A 24,033-nucleotide genomic window follows, 5' to 3' on the forward strand; every position below is an offset into this window, starting at 1 on the left:
AGTGTAGAGAGCATTATTATAGTAGTGCTTAAATGTCTGTCTCCATTTGTCACAAATCAGACCATTATCTTGCATTCTGATGATCTGCTTATTTTGAAAAGCTAAATATGTTTTGAAACGTTTTTTATGAAGAATTTAATAAGTGTAGGTTTAGAATACCTTTCCTTCACATTTTGTGCAACTCATCAAGTACATTGAAGAAAATGTGGTGTTTATCTATATATATTTTTTTTTAATTTATTTTTATTTTTTTTACATAAAACTGGTTTCTGATCTTTCTAAAACTAATACTGCAGAGAAGTGATGGTCCTGACTGCTTCAGCCTTTCTCTCTCTTCCTGTTTTTTAATGAACGGAACTTTACAGGATGGTAAACAAAAGGAGGAAAAGTACCTTATGAATAACTGTGCACATAATTTCCTTTATTTATGAGTCTCATTATGAATACTAGCCACCCTTGTGCTTGCTTTGTTGTCATTTCCCTTAGCAAAGAAAAACAGAACACTTCCCTGTTTCTTGAGTGTGTAAAAGTTAACATTATAATGATGCCTTTGTTACATAAGCATGTAAAATTTTGCAGTTGCTCCATTATAGCATATATACCGTTATGCATAGTTTGCAAGATTTTAAATCTTCTTTCAAAGCATGATACAAAATACAAGATCGGAGAAGCAGATCTGAATAAGTTATAGTAGGGTGCACATGCCAAAAATTTTTGATTTGTGAGGCGCTCCATTATGCTTGGAATTCCAAGACTCCAAGCATGTAATCCTGGTCCAATTCCAAGAACTTATGAATTATTTGTATTAATTATTTATATCTTTTCCAGCACCTGTTTTTTCTTTGTCTGGGAATTCCTGAGTTCATCTATTAATCTCGAGTTTAATCTAAAGACTATTAAAATTGGACCTTTTACATGGGAGACCTAATTTAAGTCTATTAATTTATGCAGGATGCTTACATTAAAAAAGAAAAAGTCATCTTGAATCTTGCACATTACTCTTTCAGTGGCTTTCATATTTTATTTTTTTTATTTCAGTTTTGTTTATTCAGTGCTGATTTTCTCGTTTTTCTCTAAATTCCAAGTGTTTGTTTCTGATTCTTGAAATTAACATTGTTTTTTTCATTGACTTGGCCCAGTCAATGAGAGCAGCAATTTTTGGCAGCTATTTGTGTATGTTCTGTGAGAATTTTAACATTTCCCCCAAATCACTTCAGTGTTGATTTGGTGACTTTTAAAATAAGGTTTCAAGCATATGTCTGAAAACACTCTTACTTTTGAATGTGAATTATGCTGTCATTGATAGTATTTTTTAGTTGACTTAAGTTTACTCCTTTGAAGTGGTTTGTAGCATAGTAGGTAGGTTTTTTTACCTGTTTGTGCATGCCAGAGAAAAAGAACTGTAACAATCTCTGTAGCCTTTATTAAAATACCTTTCTAATCATAATCTTTTCAGTCTACTTTATCTAGTTTCTTAATCAAAAACACCTTAAGTGATTACGTTGTCTGTCTGTCTTTGCTTCATCCTATTTTTCCCGTGGGTCGTTTTCAGTCAGTTTTGACAGATGGATAGAAATCTAAGATGCTAATTTTCTACTAATTTCTGTGGAAAAAAAGCTCTGAATCAGGAGAGACTACTAATGCATCTGATGCATCTACTACTGGGAAAGATGCAGCCTTTATTAAATACCACAGGATCCACATAGGAGTTGAGTCGCAATAAGAACATCCATAGAAAACCAGGTTTTCCTGGCTTTGCTGTTCATCAGATGGGATCACTTGCTTCCTTGCTTGCCTGCCTTGGGTGATTTGTGTTATGTAGCTAGCTGGTTCAATAGTAGTAATGTGATTATAAAAAGAGAAAGAAACGGTCTTTGTTGAGAAGTTTCTGTTACTTCAGTTTTGTTTTGTTGGTGTGTAGGGATCTGTCATCTCTAGACATATTCCCTTTATATTCATTTAGGATGAGTTACAGCTGTATGTTGCCCATACAGGTTGGAGTAAATTAGAGTGTGTCATAGTCTTTATTTGCTGTAGTCTGTTGAAGTCATCAATCACATTTGAAATCCATTTAAAAATATATGGGATTAAAATATCCAAAGTTAGATAAACTCAACAAACCAATATTCCTTGTTCCTCTGCCTTGTACTAAATGTGTCACTAGGACTGTATCCTTGTGTTTATTTTGGCTAATATTCAGTGATTTAGTAATACTTCTGTATATCATTTCTTATATATGTTTGTTTCTCTCTACTGAATTGATAGAAGTACCAATTTTTATTTTTTAAGGAAACAAATCAGGTAAAGCTGAAACCTTGGAATGGTCATTTTTATTTGTAATAACTTTTTGTATATAATCACTTTTTTATGCTCAAATTCCTCTAAATTCTGGAAATTAGCAGCCCATCAAAAAAATAAAAATAAAATGCTTGCTAAAAACATGCTATAGTCAAAGCTAAATAGTCAAAGTGCTAATTGCTGATACTGTGTATTAGTATTCTTGGGATGCTTTGTATATCAGAATACACATTTTCAATATCAGAATACACATTTTGACCATTAGTGTCCACCTCACTACTACTTTCTCTGTAATGGTAAAATAATCCAGAACTAGAAATAAAATTAAAACGTTGTGGGAAAGCAAAAAGAGTCTCTTGGCATAGAATCATAGAATGGTACGATTGACTCTTGTCAATACTATTTGAAAGATTCTGCTGGGAAAAAGTTTGATCTTTCTGAAAAAAAAAATGCAGATATCCTGGAAGATAGAGAAGTGTAAACTACACAATACAGATGTAACTAGAAAAATGTTTGTTATAGTGGAATCTTCATAGCAATAGAAACCTGAAATTTCATAGCCATAAAATAACCGTGTTAGGTAGGAAATCATCGTGCTGCAATGTAAGCTAAATTTGATGTGTTTTAGATATGAAGTGGTAATACTGCAAGTGAGAGAGAATCATGATCAGCAGCTGGGTTGAAAACTTCCTATCCACAGTAGCAGCCATGGAGATCGCAGCTTTCAATCCATCATCCCCCTAGCTGACATAAAATTTAGGCCAGTGTGATTTCTATAGACAAGGAGATGATAAAGCTTCTGAAGTTGACAACAGTGCAGTTGTGGGACTAGGTAGATTTATCTTTTAAAAAAAATCCTTGTTAGCATATTCTTAGAAAAGAGAACATACTAGAATCTCATTGTATTGTCTAGACGAAATTTATTTTGTGTGTAACTCACAGACTACTAACGGTCCATAAAGCAGTTGCTTCCCCCTCCACCCCATTCAGGAACCGTATTGACACTAGCTGTAAACATGTATTGTGTGCAGAATTTGACTCACACCAGCTGCTGGTTTTTAATTTAAAAATTTACTAACACAGTGCTAATAGTAATGATTACTTAGTAAATCAGTAAAACTGTTTATCAGAGCAGATATATAGAATCCCGTTTTTTTTTTTTTTCTAAGTTCCAGAAGCAATGTGGCCTGAGAGTGAATGCCTGTGTGTATTTTAAGTGTAGGTGTTTTCGTCATATGAGAAACACCTCTCCAGGTCATGGAGTTACAGCTTAAAGCATTTTCGCTTTGATTTGCTGGAAAAGGAGGCATAGATGGTAATGCATTAATATAAATACACGTTTCAAGGCGTGAGTGTTCATTGGAGGCCTTGTGCCCTGTGTGCTGGGTAGTGAATGTTTCATTAAGAACGGTAGTGGATAAAAAATAGGGAGACAGAGTCTGTGCAAACTGAAACATCTGTTTCCCTTTCCCAGAAGTCCAAGGTCTGTAAGCTGTCTTCGTATGTGAGCTGGCGGAGGGCCATAACCCCACTGTTCACCAGCCTGTTTCCCAGATATTTTATCCTGAGAAACAGTTCTTATCCATCTGACTGTCACATTAGTGGCAGGAGCTTGTTCCAGATCAGACTGCTCCTGCCACATTGCTGTAGGGTATAATTTTCCCCTGGGAGGATTAGCTGCAGGTTTAGTGCTTTTAGCTCAAAAGAGAGAAATACAAAGGCCATGAAGTGAGGCTATAATTAGGTATGAGTTGTACTGGTTACCTTCAGAAAGAAAAAATGAATATAGATGAAAAATAAGCGGTTTTGGTGAGCTCACCCTTTTACTAGGGTTATGGCTGATACAGGAGTCTCAACTGCTACAACTTGAATAACTAAATCAGCTGTTGGTCCAGCTAGGCAAATGTACCTGATCCAAAGGAAAACCCACAAAATTAATTGAGATTTAAATGAATCTACTGCTAATATTTTCTGGTTTTAGGCTTTAAATGAGAACACTGCTCACAGATCGTCATTCCCGTGTGTAAATAGGGCACTGTAGACTGGATAGCAGTACTGATTCAGGCTTTCAGTCAAAGGCCATACAGTATTTTCTCCCGTCATTAGTTTTAGCAGCAGGAAAACACATTGCAGGAAGCACTGCATCAAAGACAAGCCTGAGCATTCAGCCCTACATCTCTTGCCTACTTGACAGGGTGCCTTGGATCACTAGCAGGCATTACTATATAGTGCATGTTGGGTCAGGCTTCACTAGGCAAAAATTGTTCCTTTCTCCTTACTTCTGTGGCTGTCAGCTGTATAACTCTTTCTGCCTTATTTACAGGATTTTGTCTAATTTCCATCTGCAATTCCAGAGAATGTGTAGATCTGCTCACCTCTGCCATGGATCTGTGGTCACCTACCACTAGATACAAAATAGAGAAAGAAAGTAAAGCTGAATACAATCAAGACCTTTTTTAATTTTATTTTATATCTTCTACATGTTCAATGTATTACCTGTTTTCAGTCATGCTTGGAAGCTGTGTCAACCTTTTGCAAGGTTACACAGGAAAATATGCTGTTCTTTTTGTAAACTCCTAGTTTCAGATTCACGTGAAGCTTGATACTTTGGAAATCCCACTTCTAAAAACCCAAGTCCACGTTCTAAATTACTAGCATGATCTTGACAAAAGCAGTTGAACTTCTTTTAATCTATTCGATAGGCAGACTTTCATTTCTTTTTCTGCAGAAGAAAATTGTCACTACCACAGGAAAAATAATTTCAGCTTGGATAACGGACAGACTTCTGGAACCCGCATTTATTAGGTCTTCTGGGAATAGGGATCACTGTCTGATATTAGTGACGGATGCTTTTTTGCCCTTCTGTTAGGGACCTTTACAATCCTAAAAGTTCTTGCATTCCCCTTGCAAATGCTGTTTCCCTTAGTTACTGCATTTGGTGGTACCTGAGGATGGAGTATCTGCTTTTTTTTTGCTTTTGTTGTTTCATAACTCAGTTCCCCTTTTAAGATCCTTGCTCTAAGTCCCATTTACAAGTAATGTGCTATTGTATTGGATAGCCATCTACATCTATAGTGTCCGGCCATCTACAAATCAGATCTCATTCGGATGACTGGAATGCAGCAGATGAGAAGTTAGCATGTGGATGCAGCTTCATACCCTGCGTTCCAGCCTCACTGTCCTGTCCAGTAGGTCAGATTTCCAGTTCCTGAATTCAAGAATTTGATTTATTCTGAATCAGCCAATTTCCTCATGGGACTTTCCCCCAGTAGTTGCTGCCTTACGTTGATGTGAATGTTTCGTTATTAGGAGTTAACGTTAGTTACTCTGTTAGACTGCTTGTGTTGTTGGCATTGTCTTGTTGGCATCGAAACCTTACTGCTTCTGCTGCAACTTCGTTCGGTTTGCTGGTTCTTCTTTTGTTATCTCTTGGGTCTCTTGCTGTCTAGCAATGAGAATTTTTCAGGAAGAGTATACTGGAAAGAAAAGATTATCTTACCACTCAGGATCCTGACTTGTGCCATCAGGGCTCTGAGCTCGCATTTTTTGCAGTGATCTGTTTCTCCTTGGATTTTTTCCAGTTCCATTTCCCTTGTCTTGCAAGCTAACCAGCTTATGTTATCTCTTTCTTCTGGGCAGTTTCTCCTACTGCTCAGTTAGAGAAATTGATCAAAACATACAGAACTCTACACTTAAAATCAGGAAGTTATAGTAATAAAGGAGGCAGAGCTTTTATTAGCATCTGTTACTCCTCAGCACCTACTGCTGAGTCAAACAGCCACCAGACCGTCACTATCAGCAGGGCTTATGTTAAGAGGCTAAGGCCACAGAGTGATATCTTGTTAGGCGACAAAGCCAGACAAACAAAATCAGAATTTTTGTATTGTTATTATTTATTCTTCCGTATACTTGAATAAGTTCACTTCCTTACAAGCTCTCCCAAGTAAAGTAATAACACCAGCAACAAAAAAAGCTACAAGGAAAGAATTTTGAAGTATTTCTCTTATGTCACAATTTAATTGTAACAAATTTTTGGTGTATTGATACACTTGACAAAAAGAAAGTAATATCTCACATTTAAATTTGATTTATCCTTTCTCAGATTTTTCAAAACTGGTTTTATGTATCACACATATTTGTTTTGTTTTCATTAGTTATGAACAGAAGCTCCTGGAATGCAGTTTCTCTGAATACTGTATTTGTGCTAAACAGTTTCAGCTTTACACCTTAAAACTGCTGATGGAGATGTGAAATAAATGAAAAACTGCCTCTTTTTTAAAACAATAAAAAAGAATAGCTTTTATTCAACTAGTCAGTGGTCTAAACAATGTATCCATGGAATTAAGATTCTTGTTAAAAGTGTTTTGATGAAGAAATGGTTCAGAATGCATACTTTTGACTCTTTATGTGAAAAAAATCCTGCCTATTGAACTATAATTCTCATTTCATCATTTCAAGCATACAGATTGTTATAAATACTAATGGAAAATATTTAAAAGATTTCTCTTTATAAGTTTGTCGTTGCGCTAAAGTAAATAAAAGCAAAGCTAGCTGCTTGTGTTTCTGTTTTCTGACTTTTTACAAATTTTTACATATTTTTATTTGAGTGGCCATAACTACTGTAGAGGTTGGTGATAATTTTCTTGAACTGGCAGTAAAGTCCTTGCTTTGTTTATCAATGTAAATAGATGTGCTAGAAAACTGTGACTCCTAGTCCCAAAATAGAGGTTAAACCTTTGAATTCTTAGTACTATCTCATTGATTACATTTGTCTCTGCATCCCAGCATCAAAACTGACAAACTTTGTTATGCTGGGGGCAGGGAATAAGCAATATCTGTGGTCATTGGTATTCCGAGCATGAAGCAGCCTCTGGGCTCAGTCTTATGATAAAATTCCTGAGAATATTTTGCATACTTGATCTGAAAAAAACTAAACAACAACAAAAAAAACCCTCGTGATTTAATTGATTCATGAATTCCATATCTTGGATCATTTCTTTCTCAAATATAAAATTGCTTGAAATTGATGCTTTCTTGAATCGTGCTGCATTTCAATAGAGTGACTAGGGAACAGCATGGATTTATGGAGTGAGAAATAGCAGCGATCTTTTGTAGATGTGTCTTAAGATTGTGTTTTCACTACTGCTTCTCACAGAAGAAAAGGTACTTCGACACTTTCTGCAGATTTAACGTAATAGAAATCAATTCATTGTGGTTTAATGTTTTCAGGGGGGAAAAAATAGTATCAGCAATACTATTCAACTACAAAGGACAATGTAGGAGTTGCATGTAAACCATGCTGTGGGAGGCATAAAAAATGCACATTCTGCATCACAATGAAATCGGTTACACCTGTTTGTAGAGTACGTTTCTGCTCTGCGGTGATCATGGCAATATAATCCACGTTTTAGCACCGAGGATTTCCTGAGACTGAGAGTCAGATATATGTTGTCTAGCTACTTGTACATTTTTTGAGTGGTCCTTTTAAAGACTTTTTACAATCTGTTAGAAGAATTTTCGCTCACAGTGTGCCGTGGAACTGCAACAGAAATGATAGCCCCTTTCTGAATGCTTTCAGAAAGTATGGACTGGTTATATCTTCTGTACACGTGCTCACTCTCTCTTAGCTCCATGATAAATGGTGTTATCTTGAGCCTATTATTTGTATTACAGGCATATTTAGGAGATTGCACTCTAATTCTCATAAACACTAATGGTGTGCAAAGCCATTTTTTACGTGAGGGTATGAATAACTACACAAAGGGATTTTAGTAAGCTGTTTGTTAACTCATGGTACATAAAATTTAAACATAAATAAATAAAGAGGTAATGATGGTTTTATATACCTAATAGGAAAATGGGTATAGATAACTCATCCCAGCTGTTAAAATAGTAGTTTTGGTTACAGTAATTGAGGCTTGTTTATAAAGACATAAAAATAGCGTGCTGCATGGATGGTATAGGTTTCTTTTGGTGGATGTGTATGCTGGTGTTTTGATTCAGGATCTTGGCAGTGTCTAAATCTACAGTGCTGTAACCAAACAAGAAAAATCTGTACGCATATATTCTCTGAATCTGGGTTGTTTTTCTCTATTTGTTTTTGCCTCTAGCAATCTTGTAGTATGTCATAATTCTGTAGAGGATAAAGTTGGCTTGAACTGTGTTAACTGTCATTTGACAAAAATGCACTGAAATTTGATAAAGCAGCCTTCAGAAAAAAAAATCTACGTGGTATTTGATACTGAAATGGTGCAGTAAGTACATGCATGTAAGGATGTATATTAGTGTGTTTAAATTCTTTTAGGCATAAGCAAATGTTTTTCAATTCATTTTCTTTGTGTTTCATTAAGTAGTACATCATACACATTTTTATGTGAAATCTGCAAGAAAAGTATACTACAAAAAGATTAAAAGGGGGATTTTTTATTTTTTTTTTACGTTTTTTTTGAGTAAGCATGAAACTGAACTGTGTTGCGTAGAGGGTTATATGATGTAGCATTTCAGATCTCATTAAGCATTCTCCAGTGAACAAAAGCACTATGACTTATTAGTGAACAGCTTGTGCTTGCAGCTGACATGTCTTGCTGGTGCTTGCTGAAACTAGTGAGAAGGCTGATTCAGACTGATGCTTACACAAGAGAGCAAATCGTTCTCATTTGATTTATAGTGGATTGTTTGGGCTGTCCGATTGCTGTCTGTAGACTTAGAAGAATAATTATTTTTCTTTGTGAGGCTGTTAACAAAACTTCAGTGATGTTATTTAGCATTATCAACTCCAAAAAGATAAGCTAAAACCTTAGGGAGAGGTGGGGAGCTTGTTGACTGCTGGCATATAGTAAGTAGTGGTGGTCTGTCAATATAACTATCAAGAGTGAACTGAAGAACCAAAGCAGTAAAGATCAGCATACAATGATACGGCTTGGCCACATCGTTAGGCTAGTCCAGTGACTAGCTGCTCCTAACAGCAGAGACAGCTTCCTTCTTGTCTTGGCTCCTAAACTTGCATCAGCAGGTAATTACTCACATTATTTCAAAGGGGTGGTTTTCTGCCAGTTTTGTTTCTTAAGCCACGTTGCTGAGTCATTAGCTTAGAACCTCTTCTCCTCCAAGGAAGTGATGGGAACATGTGGCCATAGGCAACGGACTGTTGGTTCTGGAGGTACTCAGCTGTTGATTGGCTAAATGAAGCATTTAAGAAATGACATAATGAGGGTGATCAGACAATATATCATGTTTTTTCCTTCTGGCTTTTCTGACCAATTGCTTGGTAATACAGGACTACCTATTTTTTCACTTCCTTCTACTTCACTGGCAGAAGCCCAAATCTTTCTCCTCTTACTGAGTTGTGAGTGCAGTATCAGCCTGAAAGAAATCCAGGGAGTTGAAAGATTAGTAGCTTTTGTATCCCATTAGATTTGGGAAGGGTTTATTATTGCTGCTCCAGCAAGAAAGAAGCAGTTGGCGAACTGGCACATTGTGAATGGTAAAAAATAAAAGTAGGCCGCACCTTGAGTACTGTGTTCAGTTTTGGGCCCCTCGCTACAGGAAGGACATGGACGTGCTCGAGCGAGTCCAGAGAAGGGCGACCAAGCTGGTGAGGGGTCTGGAGAACAAGTCTTACGAGGAGCGGCTGAGGGAGCTGGGCTTGTTCAGCCTGGAGAAGAGGAGGCTCAGGGGCGACCTTATCGCTCTCTACAGTTACCTTAAAGGAGGCTGTAGAGAGGTGGGGGTTGGTCTGTTCTCCTACGTGCCTGGTGACAGGACGAGGGGGAATGGGCGAAAGTTGCGCCAGGGGAGTTTTAGGTTGGATGTTAGGAAGTATTTCTTTACCGAAAGGGTTATTAAGCATTGGAACGGGCTGCCCAGGGAGGTGGTGGAGTCACCATCCCTGGAGGTCTTTAAAAGACGTTTAGATGTAGAGCTTAGCGATATGGTTTAGTGGAGTACTTAGTGTTAGGTCGGAGGTTGGACTCGATGATCTTGAGGTCTCTTCCAACCTAGAAATCTGTGATACTGTGATACTGTGTGATAGTCTCAGTTTTTCAGATTTCCAGTTGAGTTATATATACTACATTACAATTCTTGCTACACTGTATTGTCATATTGTGAGAATTGGACTCAGGAACACCTCAGCAGGTCCTTCACTAGGGCAACTCTTTTGGTTTTTTGTTTGGTTTAGATTGTTGGTATTCTATTTTGTGCAAAATATGTGTGTTTATTGTCTAAATGTGCTAAGTCAAAGACATAATGACTCAAGTCACCTGAAGGCAGACAGTGTGAATGTTTCAAATTGCTTCTTTTTATAGCATTTTAACATGTACAGATCAAATATTCTGTATCTGTATTATCCTCTTTATTTCACTTCATTGAAATTTACCAAAATGTATAGTACATCTTGGCAAAAAGTAAATGGTGAATTAAGGAAAAACAGAAGTTGATTTTCCTGTCTGATTCAAAGTTCAAAAAGTTAAGTGTTGCTTTCACAAATAAGAATAGGTTCATTGTTATGGGGGAAAAAATGTACTTTTTTGACAGTTTTTGAGAGAGGAGTGAAAATTTAACTACTAACCAGGTATGAGACTTTCTGAAAAGTCTCACATTATGACACTGAAGGCTGTTTATATGGGCCAAAGCAAGCAACTAGAAAGAAGAATAGTTGGTAAGTTTGTTTAGGGAGAATAGGAAAACAGAATAGGATAGGCAGAAAAGGAATAGGGTTGTTTTAGAGAACCAGATGTGGGAAAAAAAAAAAAATAGTAGCAGAATGCTAGTACTAAACTCTTGTGAATGGTCTACTGTAGATGGCAAGTGAAGAAGCTGACATTTGTAACAGTATTTTGAGACATCCAAAAGGTGACCAGAAGTAAAGAAATCAAAAACGTTGTGTGTATTTTTCAGTGGTAGTGGTTGGTTGGTTGTTTTTTGTGTTTTTTTGTGTGTGTGTGGGTGCGCGTGATTTTTTCCTTGCTTCCAACTATGTGCAAAAAACAGAAGCTGTTTTGTTTTTTGGTTTGGAAGATGTTTATCTACTTAAAATGTTAAATTCCTCAGCTCAGAGAACCTGCAGGATTTAAGTTGAAAGACCTACCTCATCTTCCTGTGCCCAAGAGTAAGTAATCTGTGGTAGAGAGAACATACACATCAAGTTACGGCAACGCATTTGGGTACTAGCCAGACAAAAGAAAAGGCTCAACAAAGTGCAGCTCTTCTCAGAGCATTTGCTGTAGCTAGTGTTGGAAATAAGCACAAGTTGGGGTAGTTTATCTCCGTAGACAGCACAGTGATATTAATGTCACAAGTGCTTACATGTTTATCTCCCATCAGGCACAGTAGAACAAATGTGGTTCTCATTTCAAGCAAGTTATAAAAATAGTATGCATTTCTCTGCCAGTAGTAAAGCAAGACTGAGAAATAAGCATTGCACATGAGGATAGAAAATGTGTTTTTAAAATGTAGAAGGAGGGGATGCCACCAGCATTCTGGTTACCCTAGCAAAGCAACTTATGCTTGAATATATTCTCCAGAATATTTTCTGGAGATGGATCAAAAAATAGCTCATTAAGGAACATACAGCTAACTGTAGGCTTTTGGGCATTTAACAGTAGTTTATTTAATGAATATTGATTTGTTTTGTTGCAAGTTGACCTTAAAGATAACCATAAGAAAGTCAAACTAGAAGATGTTACAAATTGACGGGAGCTTTTTTTATGAATTAGACCTTATTTAGGAGAAGTGACATATAGGAAAAGGAAAATATATATTCATCAGAAGTGACATATAGGAAAAGTATCATTTTAATTTTCTAGGAGATAATTTATTTTACACGAAGCACTTTGCTGTCCCTGAAAACAAAAGTTTTGCATTCTGGTAAAAACATTACTTGCTGTAGTTACAAAGGAGTGCACCCAGATTCCCCTTGCATAGTTGAGGTTGATGTACGTCACTCGTGCACATCTTGCATTCAAATAAAAGGGTACATAAGATAACGTAGGGGAGTTATTTTAGTTTCCTACCTTAAAAATGAAACATTTAAAAGATTCATAGATGGCTACAGGATTAATTAGTGTGTCAAAAAGACATTCGTCTCTGTAGTGTTGACGAATTTAAAAATCTTAAGTAGCAAACATTAAAGAATGTTGGGAAAATAATCCTGCAATTAATTTTACATGCCTTTTACTTTCCTTGTTACATCTTTAAACAGCATTATAGCAGGATCTTGTAATAGCCTGCATTTTTAACAGCCTGCTAATAACTTCAATTTTAAAAGGTTTCTTGGTTTTAGTCTTTTTTGTGGTTTAGGGTTTTTTTTTCTTCTTCTTTTTGAGAACTCCTAACACATCATTAGATTTGGTTGGCCATTGAAATTAGTCTGGACAAAGTCCTCTGTCCAGAAAGTGTCCTTTCCATTATTTCGCAGAATTCCACAGAGGTTTAAGAGAATTAGGAATTCCTAAATATCACCGTTTCATACTGTTGCTTGCCTTCCACTAGGGCAGCCTGGCGTCGTACCAAAACGACAGCAAGCAGCCCGGCCGGAGAGGGCGGGTTTTGTTGCTGCTGAATTAGCAGCCGGACTGTAATGGGCACGTCGGGGCACAGCTGCAGAAGGGGTGTGAAGGAGTGAAGATGGCCATCCCGGCTGATGCACAAGCTTCACATGCCAAGGCTTGTGCTTGGCCTGGCTGCCCCATCCCCACACAGACCTCCGGCAGGGCAATACCAGCGGTCAGCCCACGCCAGTACCTCTTTTACCCCTCTTGGGGTTTCTTTTCCCCACTCAGCCCCTCACAGCAAGCTGGCTGTGGGCAGGCGAGAGTCTGGGGGGGGCATGGCCAGGACAGCCAACCGAATGGATTTCCTATCCTGTATGCACTGTTCTTAGTGAAGAAAGCTGGGAGAGGAGGAGGACGGGGGACGTTTGTGGTTGTGGTGTTTGTCTTCCACTCTCAGGCAACCGTTGGGCGCGCTGAGGCCCAGCTCTCCAGGAAGGGGCTGGACATCTGCCTGCCGGTGGCAAGTAGTGAATGAATTCCTTCTTTCACTTCGCGAGCACGCACAGCTTTTGCTTCCCCTATTAAACCGTCCTTGCCTCGCCCACAAGTCTCCTCACCTTCCTTCTGTTTTCTCTCCATCCCGCGGGAGAGGGCAGCGAGCGTGTGGCGGGCAGGTGTCCGGCCATGAGCAACGGAGCGCCTCTCGCCGCTGTCAGCCAGCGCAGGCAGCCCCGTCCGGGAGCATTTGAGGCTTCACTTGGCTCCTGTGGCAGCGTCCTCCTGGATTTCTTCTTAGCATCTCAGTTAAATTAAATGGGTTTTTCAGTTGTAGCAAAGTGATACAATTTTCGTTTCCGGTTTTGCTGCTTAGCCACTAGGAAACATTGTGCTTATTTCTCTCATACGCACCTGATGAATCCCCTTTCATGTTGCTGTATAGCATTAATTTTGGTTGCATTTCTTTCCCATGAGATGATTGCTTCAATTATTACAAAAGCTGGCAGGAATTAAGGTGACACAGGCAAACAAAATGCCATAATTTCTGTCTTTCAGCTATTCGGGTTTGCAATCTAGATGACTTTCTTTAATTTTGCCTATATTAGGTAGTTAGGTAAATGATAATTATAATGCAAAGACGACTTTCTATAAGTAACTTTCTATATGATCTTTCAAATATTCGTGTCAAGAAGGCTTCTGACTGTGGTAGGTAATGATTTTAATATATGGTTTAAAAAAAAATGTGGCTTGGTAGATATTTCAACACAGCCAAATAAGCATGAGTGCTACAAGTAGAATAGCAGTGGAGATCCTAGGGGGAAAGTATTTGTGAAGTACCTGCTGCAGTTTCCATGAAGTCCTTTTGTTTCCATGTGAAAAAGAGACTTTCTTCAGCTCTAGGAAGTTAAGGAAAAATGATTTTTTTCTTTTTTTTTTTTATTTACAATATGACAAATTGTTAGGCTTCTAGTACTAAACATTAATTGGGGGGGATTTACTGTTGAGTATTGTACATTGTTACAGATGTAAATACTGAAATTATATTTAAAAACAAATATTACAATCCTGAAGAAATCTTTTCCCTACAGTTTTCATCAGGTTCTGTTAATGGTTTTTGTTTTTTGTTTTTTTAAAGACACAGATGGTGGGGGGCTGCTGTATGCTTAAAGTAGACTGTTGTTGATTAGGGTTTTTTTCCTAACTGAATTGGATTTTGGCCTTTACATCAGTAAGTACATCTATTCAAACAGTGTTTGCATTATGCACTGCAGAGGACAACATGAAAGTTTGCAGCGTAAGCTCTGTTTAGAACTGAGGATGTCACATGGATCTCTGGAGTAAGTCACAGGGAGTTTTGCAATTGCCTATTGCAAAAGTGGCATTGGCGGAGCTTTTGCAAATGATGAAACGGGCATGCTGTAAGAGAATTATTAGTCCCATTATAAGATCTTCTGGTACCTAAAATGTTCACTCCAGTTTTTACAGTGGCTTGAGTCGGAACCTTGGATTTGTTTCATTTCCCATCCTCTCCACTTGGAAAGGTATTACCTGTTTATTGACAGCAGGCCTCAACAACAGTAGTTTTTCAAGCATAGTTTTTGAGTTGCCATCAGGGCTTGAGGCTGCCTTTATTTTCTTCTTCCCACATACCCATCAAGTTTGTATGCTTGGAAATGCTTCTTCAAGGCTGTGGATCTAGCTGTGAAGCACCACGTCTGTTGCCCCAAGGATGAGTGCTGTGGGAGAAGAGAAGATACAGATTGAGAGCTCCGGGGTACAACCAGTTCAGTATTCCATGAGTTGTGGGCCATGATTTGAGTGTACCTGTAAACGGATGCTATTAAAATACTTATTGTCAAATAAGCTCTACGGAACAGTAATAAGAGAGCACTACAGCAGATTTCTTTGCCATAGTGATAATAGCTAGGAGTAGGAGAGAGCTATTCTGCTGCAGGGAATGTAGGATAATGATGAGTTATCTGCTGTTTTCAGGAAGTTACATTGAAAAACTCGGCCCAGTGCTCTTTTCTTTTGCTGGCTTGGATTTTCTGCTTTAGTTTATGTTCCTGACCAATGGGGAAAAAAAAAAAATTAGGGTATTGCCCCCACTGTTTGATCTGGGATCATGATAGGAAGATGGAGTAGAGGCTGACACTGATCCTCTTCCTGCCCCCCCCCCCCCGTCTTGTTGCAGCAATTCCAGGGTTTCCCACTGCAGTGAGATGATCCAGCTGCTTTCTGTAAGGGGCAACATGTAGCTCTTCCCTTTGTGCTCATCTGTTTTGAGACAAACACAAAAACTACAAAAATGAAATTAGCAGAGCTTGTAAAAAAGAAGGAAAATTCTTTAGTGGAAAATACCGTTTTACTAAAGGATTGCAGCTAGCTCTTATTATAATTAATTAGTTCCTCCACTCTCCCCAAAACCACATAGGCAGTTTTAATATTGGCAATGTTCTAAAAATTTTGAAATACCAAAGCTGAAAATTAGTAAAGAAAGGGGAAGCTGCCAGTAGTGAGGGATCCTTTTGTTTATTTTTAATTCATCTTCAAAATGCTGGTCAAAGCTGTGATTCTGTGAACAGTACTCCTTTTGTTTAAAGACTGTGATTCCAATTTAAAAATTCTTTACCAAGTATGAAATGCAGGCACTGAATTTTGAAGTTATGCAGAGAAGCTGATATTGGGCAACAAAGCAGAAGCTAACAGAGACTTTGTGCTCTTCACTGACGCAGGTATGAGGAGCGGAAGAAAAACAGGAGGGTTAATGCCAGAAGTTAAGCCTTTCTTAGCAGCTCTCCAGAAATTTGTCTGTATCCATTGGCTGTACTGAATAGCAGACACAGATCAACTATTTTGAGGGTGTGTGTTAGCACTTCTGGCCTACCTGAAATTCAGTTAATTACATTTGTGTTCTTTTAATATATTTTAAATTACATTTTTGTTGACCTCTTGTTCCAGGTACATATACAGATCATACATATACATGGCTCAAATACTTTATCAGCACTGAAAGCTCAGCAAGTTGTCCACCAAGGTCTTGTCCTGCAAACTCTGACGATCCAGTTCTTTGGCAGCCTAAGCCAATTTAGCTGCTGGCTTCCTGGGATTGCCCTGCTGCCTCTCTTGCCCTGTGTTCAGGCTCTGAGCTTCTCTGACCTTACACTGAACCTGTTCAGAGCACAAAGCTGGCAGGAAGCTATGCACTTTGTGTGAGATAGTTTCTCAATGATTTAGCATGCTGAAATAGTTCAAAGCTGCTGCAAAGACACGAGTAGAAACACATGGCCAGGGGGATGTCGCTGTAATTATAAACTGAAAGTTTATAACCTTTAGAAGTCAGTGTAATATAGTTTGAATTGTGGAGATCTCTTGTTATTAATTATTATGTGAAAAGAAATATATTAAGCCTCTGAATTCTCAATTTCCATCATTCTAGGTATTTATGAGTATTTATTCCAGTAAACTCAGCACATTTATCTACAATGCAATTCTGTTTTAGTATTTCATTACTCTTGTTTTGTTAATGTGTGTAAAGCACTGAATTTTTGAGCATGCTAATTAAGCAATTTGAAGTATTATTAGAAGAGAATCTGTTTCTAAAAACAATTTCTGTGTGATTGCTTATTTTTCATTTATATGAATATTTCAGTTTTAAATAGTAGCACTGTAGTAACAGTAACACTAACCAGTGTTAAATCAAGTATAATGCAGATGTTCCTAAAACATGACAATTCTCTTTTTAACTTTACTTACTGCAGGATTTGAACAAGCGTTTGTCCCTGCCTGCTGATATCAGGATACCTGATGGCTATCTTGAAAAGCTGCAGATTAACAGCCCGCCATTCGATCAGCCAATGAGCCGACGTTCTCGTAGAGCTTCACTAGTAAGTGTAATGCATCTGCCTTGCTAAGTCAACCCCTTGGGTCTTAAGGTTCCATTTCATGCAGATGTCTCTGTATTGTAAGCATCATTCAACTTCATTTATACCTTGGCTTTTATGCCCTGAAAGATGGGGCATTTCAGCGTGTACTGAGCACCTGTCAAAATCCACTGAAAAAAAACACCCTTTCCTTCCTTCCTCTTCTGCAAACTTTGCCCCTCATTTCTCAGTGAGGGTCTTGACCCCCTGAAATCAGTGGCTGAATTCTACTCCCAAAGTGCATACATACATCCTTTTACTTGTTAGAGCAGTGATGATCTATGTGAGCAAAGAGCACCTCCAGTCTTAGATCCAGGCTGTGTGTCTTCTGTGGTATAGTATGGGGGCTCTGGAGTAGCACAGTATGAAGGCAGCTAGTCTTCACTTTTCTTTTTGTATTTGTTAACAAATTTTCTTTCTCAAATTTCCAGTTGAAATTATACAAAAAAAAAAAAGAACAATCTATGAATTCCAAAGAGTATTAATAACTAAATTCATATATACCTTTCTAGGTATATATTTTCATTGGTTTATTTTAAAAAATAAGTCTTTCCTTGTGAATGGGAGGATTCTTATGTTCTCATTATAGTATAAATACCAGAAATCCCAGATACCCATACTAAATATGCACATCCCTGAAATAGTCCAAAACACAGCTTTTTCTTATTTTTACACAAATCATTCAATTTCAACCATAATTTGATATATTACATTTCTTAATAGTAATTGATGTCTTAAAGGAATTGCTAGACCACTGCTGAATTTCTGAGCAAATTCATTGGTGTAGAGAAAAACTGGATAGGTTTTTGAAACCCATGTTGTTCTTTTTTATTGATTTAACGGTTTATTTGCTGGAAAATAAATATGAAAAAAATACATATTTATAATTCACATAAAATATGGAATCATTCTTAACTGTGAAATATCTTTATTCTTTGCTTTGTTACATACATTATTAATTCACAGTGTTTGAGATTTTTGATGTATTTTGCCCCTGAAAAAATACAATGTAGTGTGCCAGACCAAAGCTCTGTTCTGCATGTTTCCTTTTATAAGCACAGTATTCAAAGAAGGGAAGATTGGATCAAAACACTGGAAGTAATAGTAATGTAGCAAGCTTAAATATTTGTGCCAGATTTTTGTAGCTCATTAACCACTTACTTACTGAGATAGCATTGAGTTGGGGACTGTATTTCCCAGAACCTTCTCTTTTCAGATGCTGGTGTACTGAAGCACCTTTTCAGAAGAGTCTTTTCAGTGTTGGAATATAGTATTTGAGGGCTGGGGAGAGTTTCCTGTGTATGTGATTTCCGTTGCTCATTTAATGTTGAGCCCTGAGTGCAGTTGGAGTTCTCTCCTCTTAACATTCTAGAAAGAAAGAAAAACAGTGCCCTCTAATGAATATGATGTGTGTATGGTATCAACTTCCTGTCACAAGGTTGTTTGCTTTTGCCTTTCAAAAATGCTTTTCAAGGCTGAAAAGTCCAAAATGAAACCTGCCAGCAGCGCTGTGGTGTGCAGGCATGCATTTGCTGCATTGTTCTTTCGTTATTTCAAACTACCTTTAACAAAAAAAAATGAGAATCATTATTCTGAGGTTGTCATTGAAAGCTTGCTAGGAGATTAGTAATTGTAGTATGTGAATACTGTGTGCTGCTGTAAAGGTATGCCTCTCTTCAAGGCGTAGTAGGAATCTAAACAGCTGTAAAAAGTATTAGGTGAGAGCTTGTTATACTTCAGGTCTGGTGCATTTCTTTGAAATACAACAAAAAATTAGATTAAATGCATTGTGCATATCCTGGTACGGTATTGCATGCACAGCAGCATAGGTGCATCTCTTAAGCACCAACCATTAGAAATAAGAGACCATAAATATCCATGTTCCTGTATGGGTGAAGATGGGTAGATGGATCTTGCCTGAAAAACTTGTTTAGAAATGATTTTGAGGGAAAAATTAAAATGAAATTGATCTTGGTTTGAGTAATCTAAAAAACAGTTTTTCTTCTGAGGTGGTGGTCAACTGAAATGTGGTTATAAATGAGACATGCTGCAAGGCAGGTCTTGAAGAATATCTGTCCTCTATATGTAGGAAATACTTCATTCTGTTGTCTAAAGATTTTGTTTATTAATCTTGAACAGTACTGAGGATTCTAAGAAATCAGACTTTCAAGTTGTATTCCAGACTTTCTGGCAGTAACAAGGCTAATAGGTAACAGGTTGCACATAGTTTCTCCTTTCAATTCAGAAGCATATATTTTTATTTCCAATACCATCCATTATTCACTTCAAGTTGTATCTTTTTAAGTAGATTAAAATGCACTTTGGAAACAATACTTGCTTTACTAGCATTGTACTTATGTCAGTGGTATGTTTAAAATCTCACTGGAGTTTTAAGGGTTGTCAAGTATGAACTTTTCCTGTATTTTGGGATAAGCAGCTAGGCTTCACCAAGCTCTGAAATATGCTAAAGCATGCGGTTCTAAAACATTTCAGTCCTAACACTAATTTAATAAAGCAGAATTTCTCTTAGTACCATGTTAACAAAATGATGTGCCCATTTTTTCTCTTACATATTCCAGATATGCTTATAGACAAGATCTTACACTTCAGTTGTGTTTTCATGCATATGTTCTGAAAATTAACAGAAGCATGAATCCAACATTTCTTAGTATGCCTTCATGTTATATTGCTGTCAAATCTTAATGCAATCGACAGTATTTCTGTTACAAAGTAAAATATTATAAAGTTCTAACATCCATTGGGTTTTAGGAGTAAATCAATATTTTTTGACCTGAGGAAATAGGTGCTGAAGCCAGTCAGAGGTCACAGTATCTTTCCTTAGAAAGAAATGTTAAGTGGAAGGAGGAGGTGATGCTAGGAAGAAAACCTGGCCTTTTCATCTTACTGTATGTTGAGTTGTCAGTAACTCAAATCCTCGTGAAGCCAGCGGATTTTGGATTTTGACACGGTACAGGGTATATGCACTTTGTAAATATTTTTAAAAATTGACTTGTTTGACATGTCAACTTTCAACATTCTTTACACTGTAAGAGCAATATAAAGATTTGGTGTAATTGAGAATTGTCTTATACAGAAGTAACTACAAGAGAAATCTACTGAATAGGAGAGTAGCAGTGGATGTGAATAGGGAAAAATAATGATCTTAAAAGCCATCTTGCAAAAAAGGTGTTACATGGGCAGATAAAATCTGGCTTGCATTGCCAAGGTAAGTTGGTGACCAAAAAAAAAGGTGAATAGAGCCAAGTAAAATATGTAAAGACTTGAAATTATAGGCCATGAAATGTAAAGTGTTGAGGAAAAAGCTGAAGCTTGTGGAGGCATGATGTTTAAGGATTTTACTGGTGGAGTGTTGTACTGAAAAGCCTTTGAGAAGCCAGAATGGAGGAAGAGACCTGGAGCTGAGGTCTTGAATGTGTTCTATGTATTTACAGAGAGAAAATAGGTAATGGAAGTTATTTTGGAAGAAGCAGCTGCATATGGATGTGCTAAGCAAGAGAAAGGATGGAATAGTTTGAGATGGCTTCTGTGCTTTAGACTTTAATAACCTCATTAGTAATCAGATCAGAAGAATGGAGAAAATTTATGCAGGAGTTAGGATAAAGTGGGGTTTTGTATGAAATGTAACTAAGTACATAGTTCTTCTAGGATGTGCAGTGGACTGACTAATAGGCTGAGCATTCAGCTTGGATGCTGGGACACATACATATAATATGCTAAATTGTTTTTAAAATAGCAGAATTTCATGGTGTTTGCTGTAATACTATCAGGTATTTTTCTGAAAGAAAGTTCAGTTTGCTGATTAAATGATGTATAAATTAAGGGTCAATATTATCAACTTTCTGTATTTTTTTCATTGCAGTCCGAAATTGGATTTGGAAAAATGGAAACCTATATCAAGTTAGAAAAGCTTGGAGAGGTATGTATAGCTTTCTTTTGAAATTAAATGACTACTGCTTTGATTACATTTCTTTAATGCGCAGCTGACAGAGCACTGGCAGAGGTTGCCTGAAGAGGCTATGGAGTCTCCTTCCTTGGAGACTGTCAGAAGCCTCCTGGACATAGCCCTGGGCAACCTCCTCGAGGTGTTCCTGCTTGATAAGGGGAGTTGGACCAGATGACCTCCAGAGATCCCTTCCAACCTCAACTGTTCTGTGATTTGATGGCAATGTTTTATGTACATTTTTTTTATAAAAGTTAACTGAAAATCTCTCTGTCCTTCAAAATATTCGTTGGATTTCTCTTTTCAGTAAACCAAGCATTTAACATGCATAACAACCACAAAAATGTTCTGTGTTTGTATAATAAAACAAAAAAAGCAGGAAGAACTTAAGTGAGCTGTGGAAGAGCAGGACTTCATTATTGAATGGTCTCTGACCTTATTACGAAGGCTAACATTGTATGCAGATAGACAAAATTATTCTGTTGATAATGAAACTACTTAAGTCTGGTTAAGTACCCTACTGTCATGATTTAGGTATTAGGGAGCACTTGTATTGGACAGGAAACCATCATTTGCAGTAAGCAGGCAAATAACTATCTGTGTTCTAAATATAGACAAGCCAACACACTTGAGCTCAGTGGCCAGCTATGTGCTACCAGTTGAAATACGTAACACTGAATTCTGTTCCCCTTCCCTGCTGGGAGGGCAGTAATACAGCTTTCCTCTACTACATCCAGCCACCGATTTTCAGAGAAGCTGTAGAGTTCAGGGGAGAGGTCAGGTTTCTGACCTGTTCAGTTTGGCTGAGGGTGACCAGTGGGGTCAGAAAAGGATGAGGAGCACCAGGATGGGACGCACTGAACATTGCAGAAGTTAGCGGGGCTGATTGGTTTGTCTTCTGTGAATATTGCAGTTAGTCCTCCATTTGCAGTGTTTTCATTTCCAAATGCATTTTTTTTCTCTCAAGTACTTGCTAGGTGGCTCGCTAGACGTGGCATGATGTCGCACAACTTTGGAAAAATATTAATCAAGCAGCTATCAAGTCGTAATTGTGGGTGTATTTTATCCCGCTTGCATTATAAAATGTAATGGACAATATAAGGTGTACCTACAGTAATGCAGGGCATTTTCTGTAACTTTTTTGCTTCCTCTTTGCAATTCCTGGAATTAGTTACACCTACTGACTGTTTTGTCAGGGTTTCTTGTCATTATGTAACATATATTAAGAGTTTTGAGTCTTTCATTGTCTAAGAAAACTAAAAGATAAGTTTCACTATATTCATGTTCACCATGTCAACAAAAATGAAACTTCAATTTCCTCTCCTCGCAGAGCATGCTCATGTAAAATATGTAACAAAGAGAAGAAACAAACAAAAGGAATTGTATGTTTTCCTGAAAATAGTGGTAGAATTTGTCTGCAGCCATTGGTAAAATAACTGCAGCAAAATATAGAGGTAACTGCGCTAGCTTTATTTAAATAGGGCCTTTCTAGACAGTAAATGATCCCAGCAGTGAACTTAGTGAACTTTAACGCTACCTGATCTAACCTCTTTGGTAGGTGTATGGTGTACAACTTCTTGTGTAATTTTCAGAGCTAGTAAGCATATGCATCCCTTGTGTCTTCTGTGTGTTCAGATCTGTTTACAAACTATTTTTCTAGTTTAACCTACATCAAAAGAAAAAAAAATGTAAAAACTAGTCATACTCAAAATGAAAGCTATTAAAACCTTGAATAGCAGTTCATATTTTCTTTTTCAACTGATCTTTCAATGAAGGAGCGATTTTTAAGAGTTTTCTTCTTTTTCCATTTTGTAGGGTACTTATGCAACAGTTTATAAGGGGAGAAGTAAGTTGACAGAGAACCTGGTAGCTCTGAAAGAAATTCGCCTGGAACATGAAGAGGGAGCACCGTGTACAGCTATAAGAGAAGGTGATACTATTTTTATTACTTTTTAGAATTTCAAATATTTCTGGCTTTCTTTTTGACCAAAGTACTTGGAAAATAAATCGGCTATATAGGACATGAGAAAAAAAATACTAGTTTTGATAAGGAAAATTTTAATCTTAGATGTCTTAAGAGTTAGTGTTTCAAATGTATTTATTTTATTGGGGGAAGGTTGTGTTTTCAAATGGTGTTATAAATTGATGATTTTATACTGAATTAGACTAATACTAGGGAGTAACTTTCAGGGATTCAGAATACATTATATGAAATGACTGCTTCTGCCTGAACTGTACAATTTAGCAAATATTTACAGTTTGCTACCCAAATGTGTTTTGGTCTTTTAATTAAATACATTTCTCATATTTAGTGTTCATATGGCATTAAGTTAATCTATGTTCTTTAAAATAGCTTTTTAATTAAAAATAAATAAATAAATAACATATATATGAACTTGCTGGAAATGTGTTTATTGCTTATGTTACATTTATTTATATTTACCATTCTCCTTTGCAGTGTCATTATTAAAAGATCTGAAGCATGCGAATATTGTTACGTTACATGATATTGTTCACACAGACAAGTCTTTGACTCTTGTTTTTGAATATCTGGTAAGCATTTAAACCACTAGTGAGCTTTATATTCTGTTTTTCTCCTTACAGAATACTGAGTAACACAGACATAACAAAATTCTGTACTATGTTTTTTAAAATACTCTGTTATATTATTGTCCTGCATCTAGAATTATTTGGCTGAAAATTATACATCTGTATTCAGTTCTCAAAGTGCAGTAAGTTAGTAAATACTGTTGTCATCATTGTAATGTTTCATTAATAGCAGTTAGAGGTGATCTACCTGAGAAAACTCGTCCTGCATTCAGTAACTGTAAAAAGGGATAATTATGCTATTATCCCAACG

The 24,033-nt window shown here is 37.1% G+C and overlaps 1 protein-coding gene across 5 annotated transcripts in view; it reads left to right on the top strand.

Moving 5' to 3' along the window:
* The window catches only part of CDK17 (cyclin dependent kinase 17), a 133,274-nt gene that overhangs the window by 96,382 nt on the left and 12,859 nt on the right, over positions 1-24,033 (top strand). For all 5 annotated transcript variants that reach the window (XM_083845322.1, XM_083845325.1, XM_083845323.1 and 2 more), the window contains 4 exons: positions 17,051-17,176; positions 21,093-21,149; positions 22,989-23,103; positions 23,632-23,726. In XM_083845322.1, coding sequence (XP_083701448.1) covers positions 17,051-17,176; positions 21,093-21,149; positions 22,989-23,103; positions 23,632-23,726 — 393 coding nt within the window. The remainder of the gene's footprint in view (positions 1-17,050; positions 17,177-21,092; positions 21,150-22,988; positions 23,104-23,631; positions 23,727-24,033) is intronic.

The sequence above is a fragment of the Anser anser genome (assembly GCF_964211835.1).
Source record: "Anser anser genome assembly, chromosome: 1".
Taxonomy (NCBI): Eukaryota; Metazoa; Chordata; class Aves; order Anseriformes; family Anatidae; genus Anser; species Anser anser.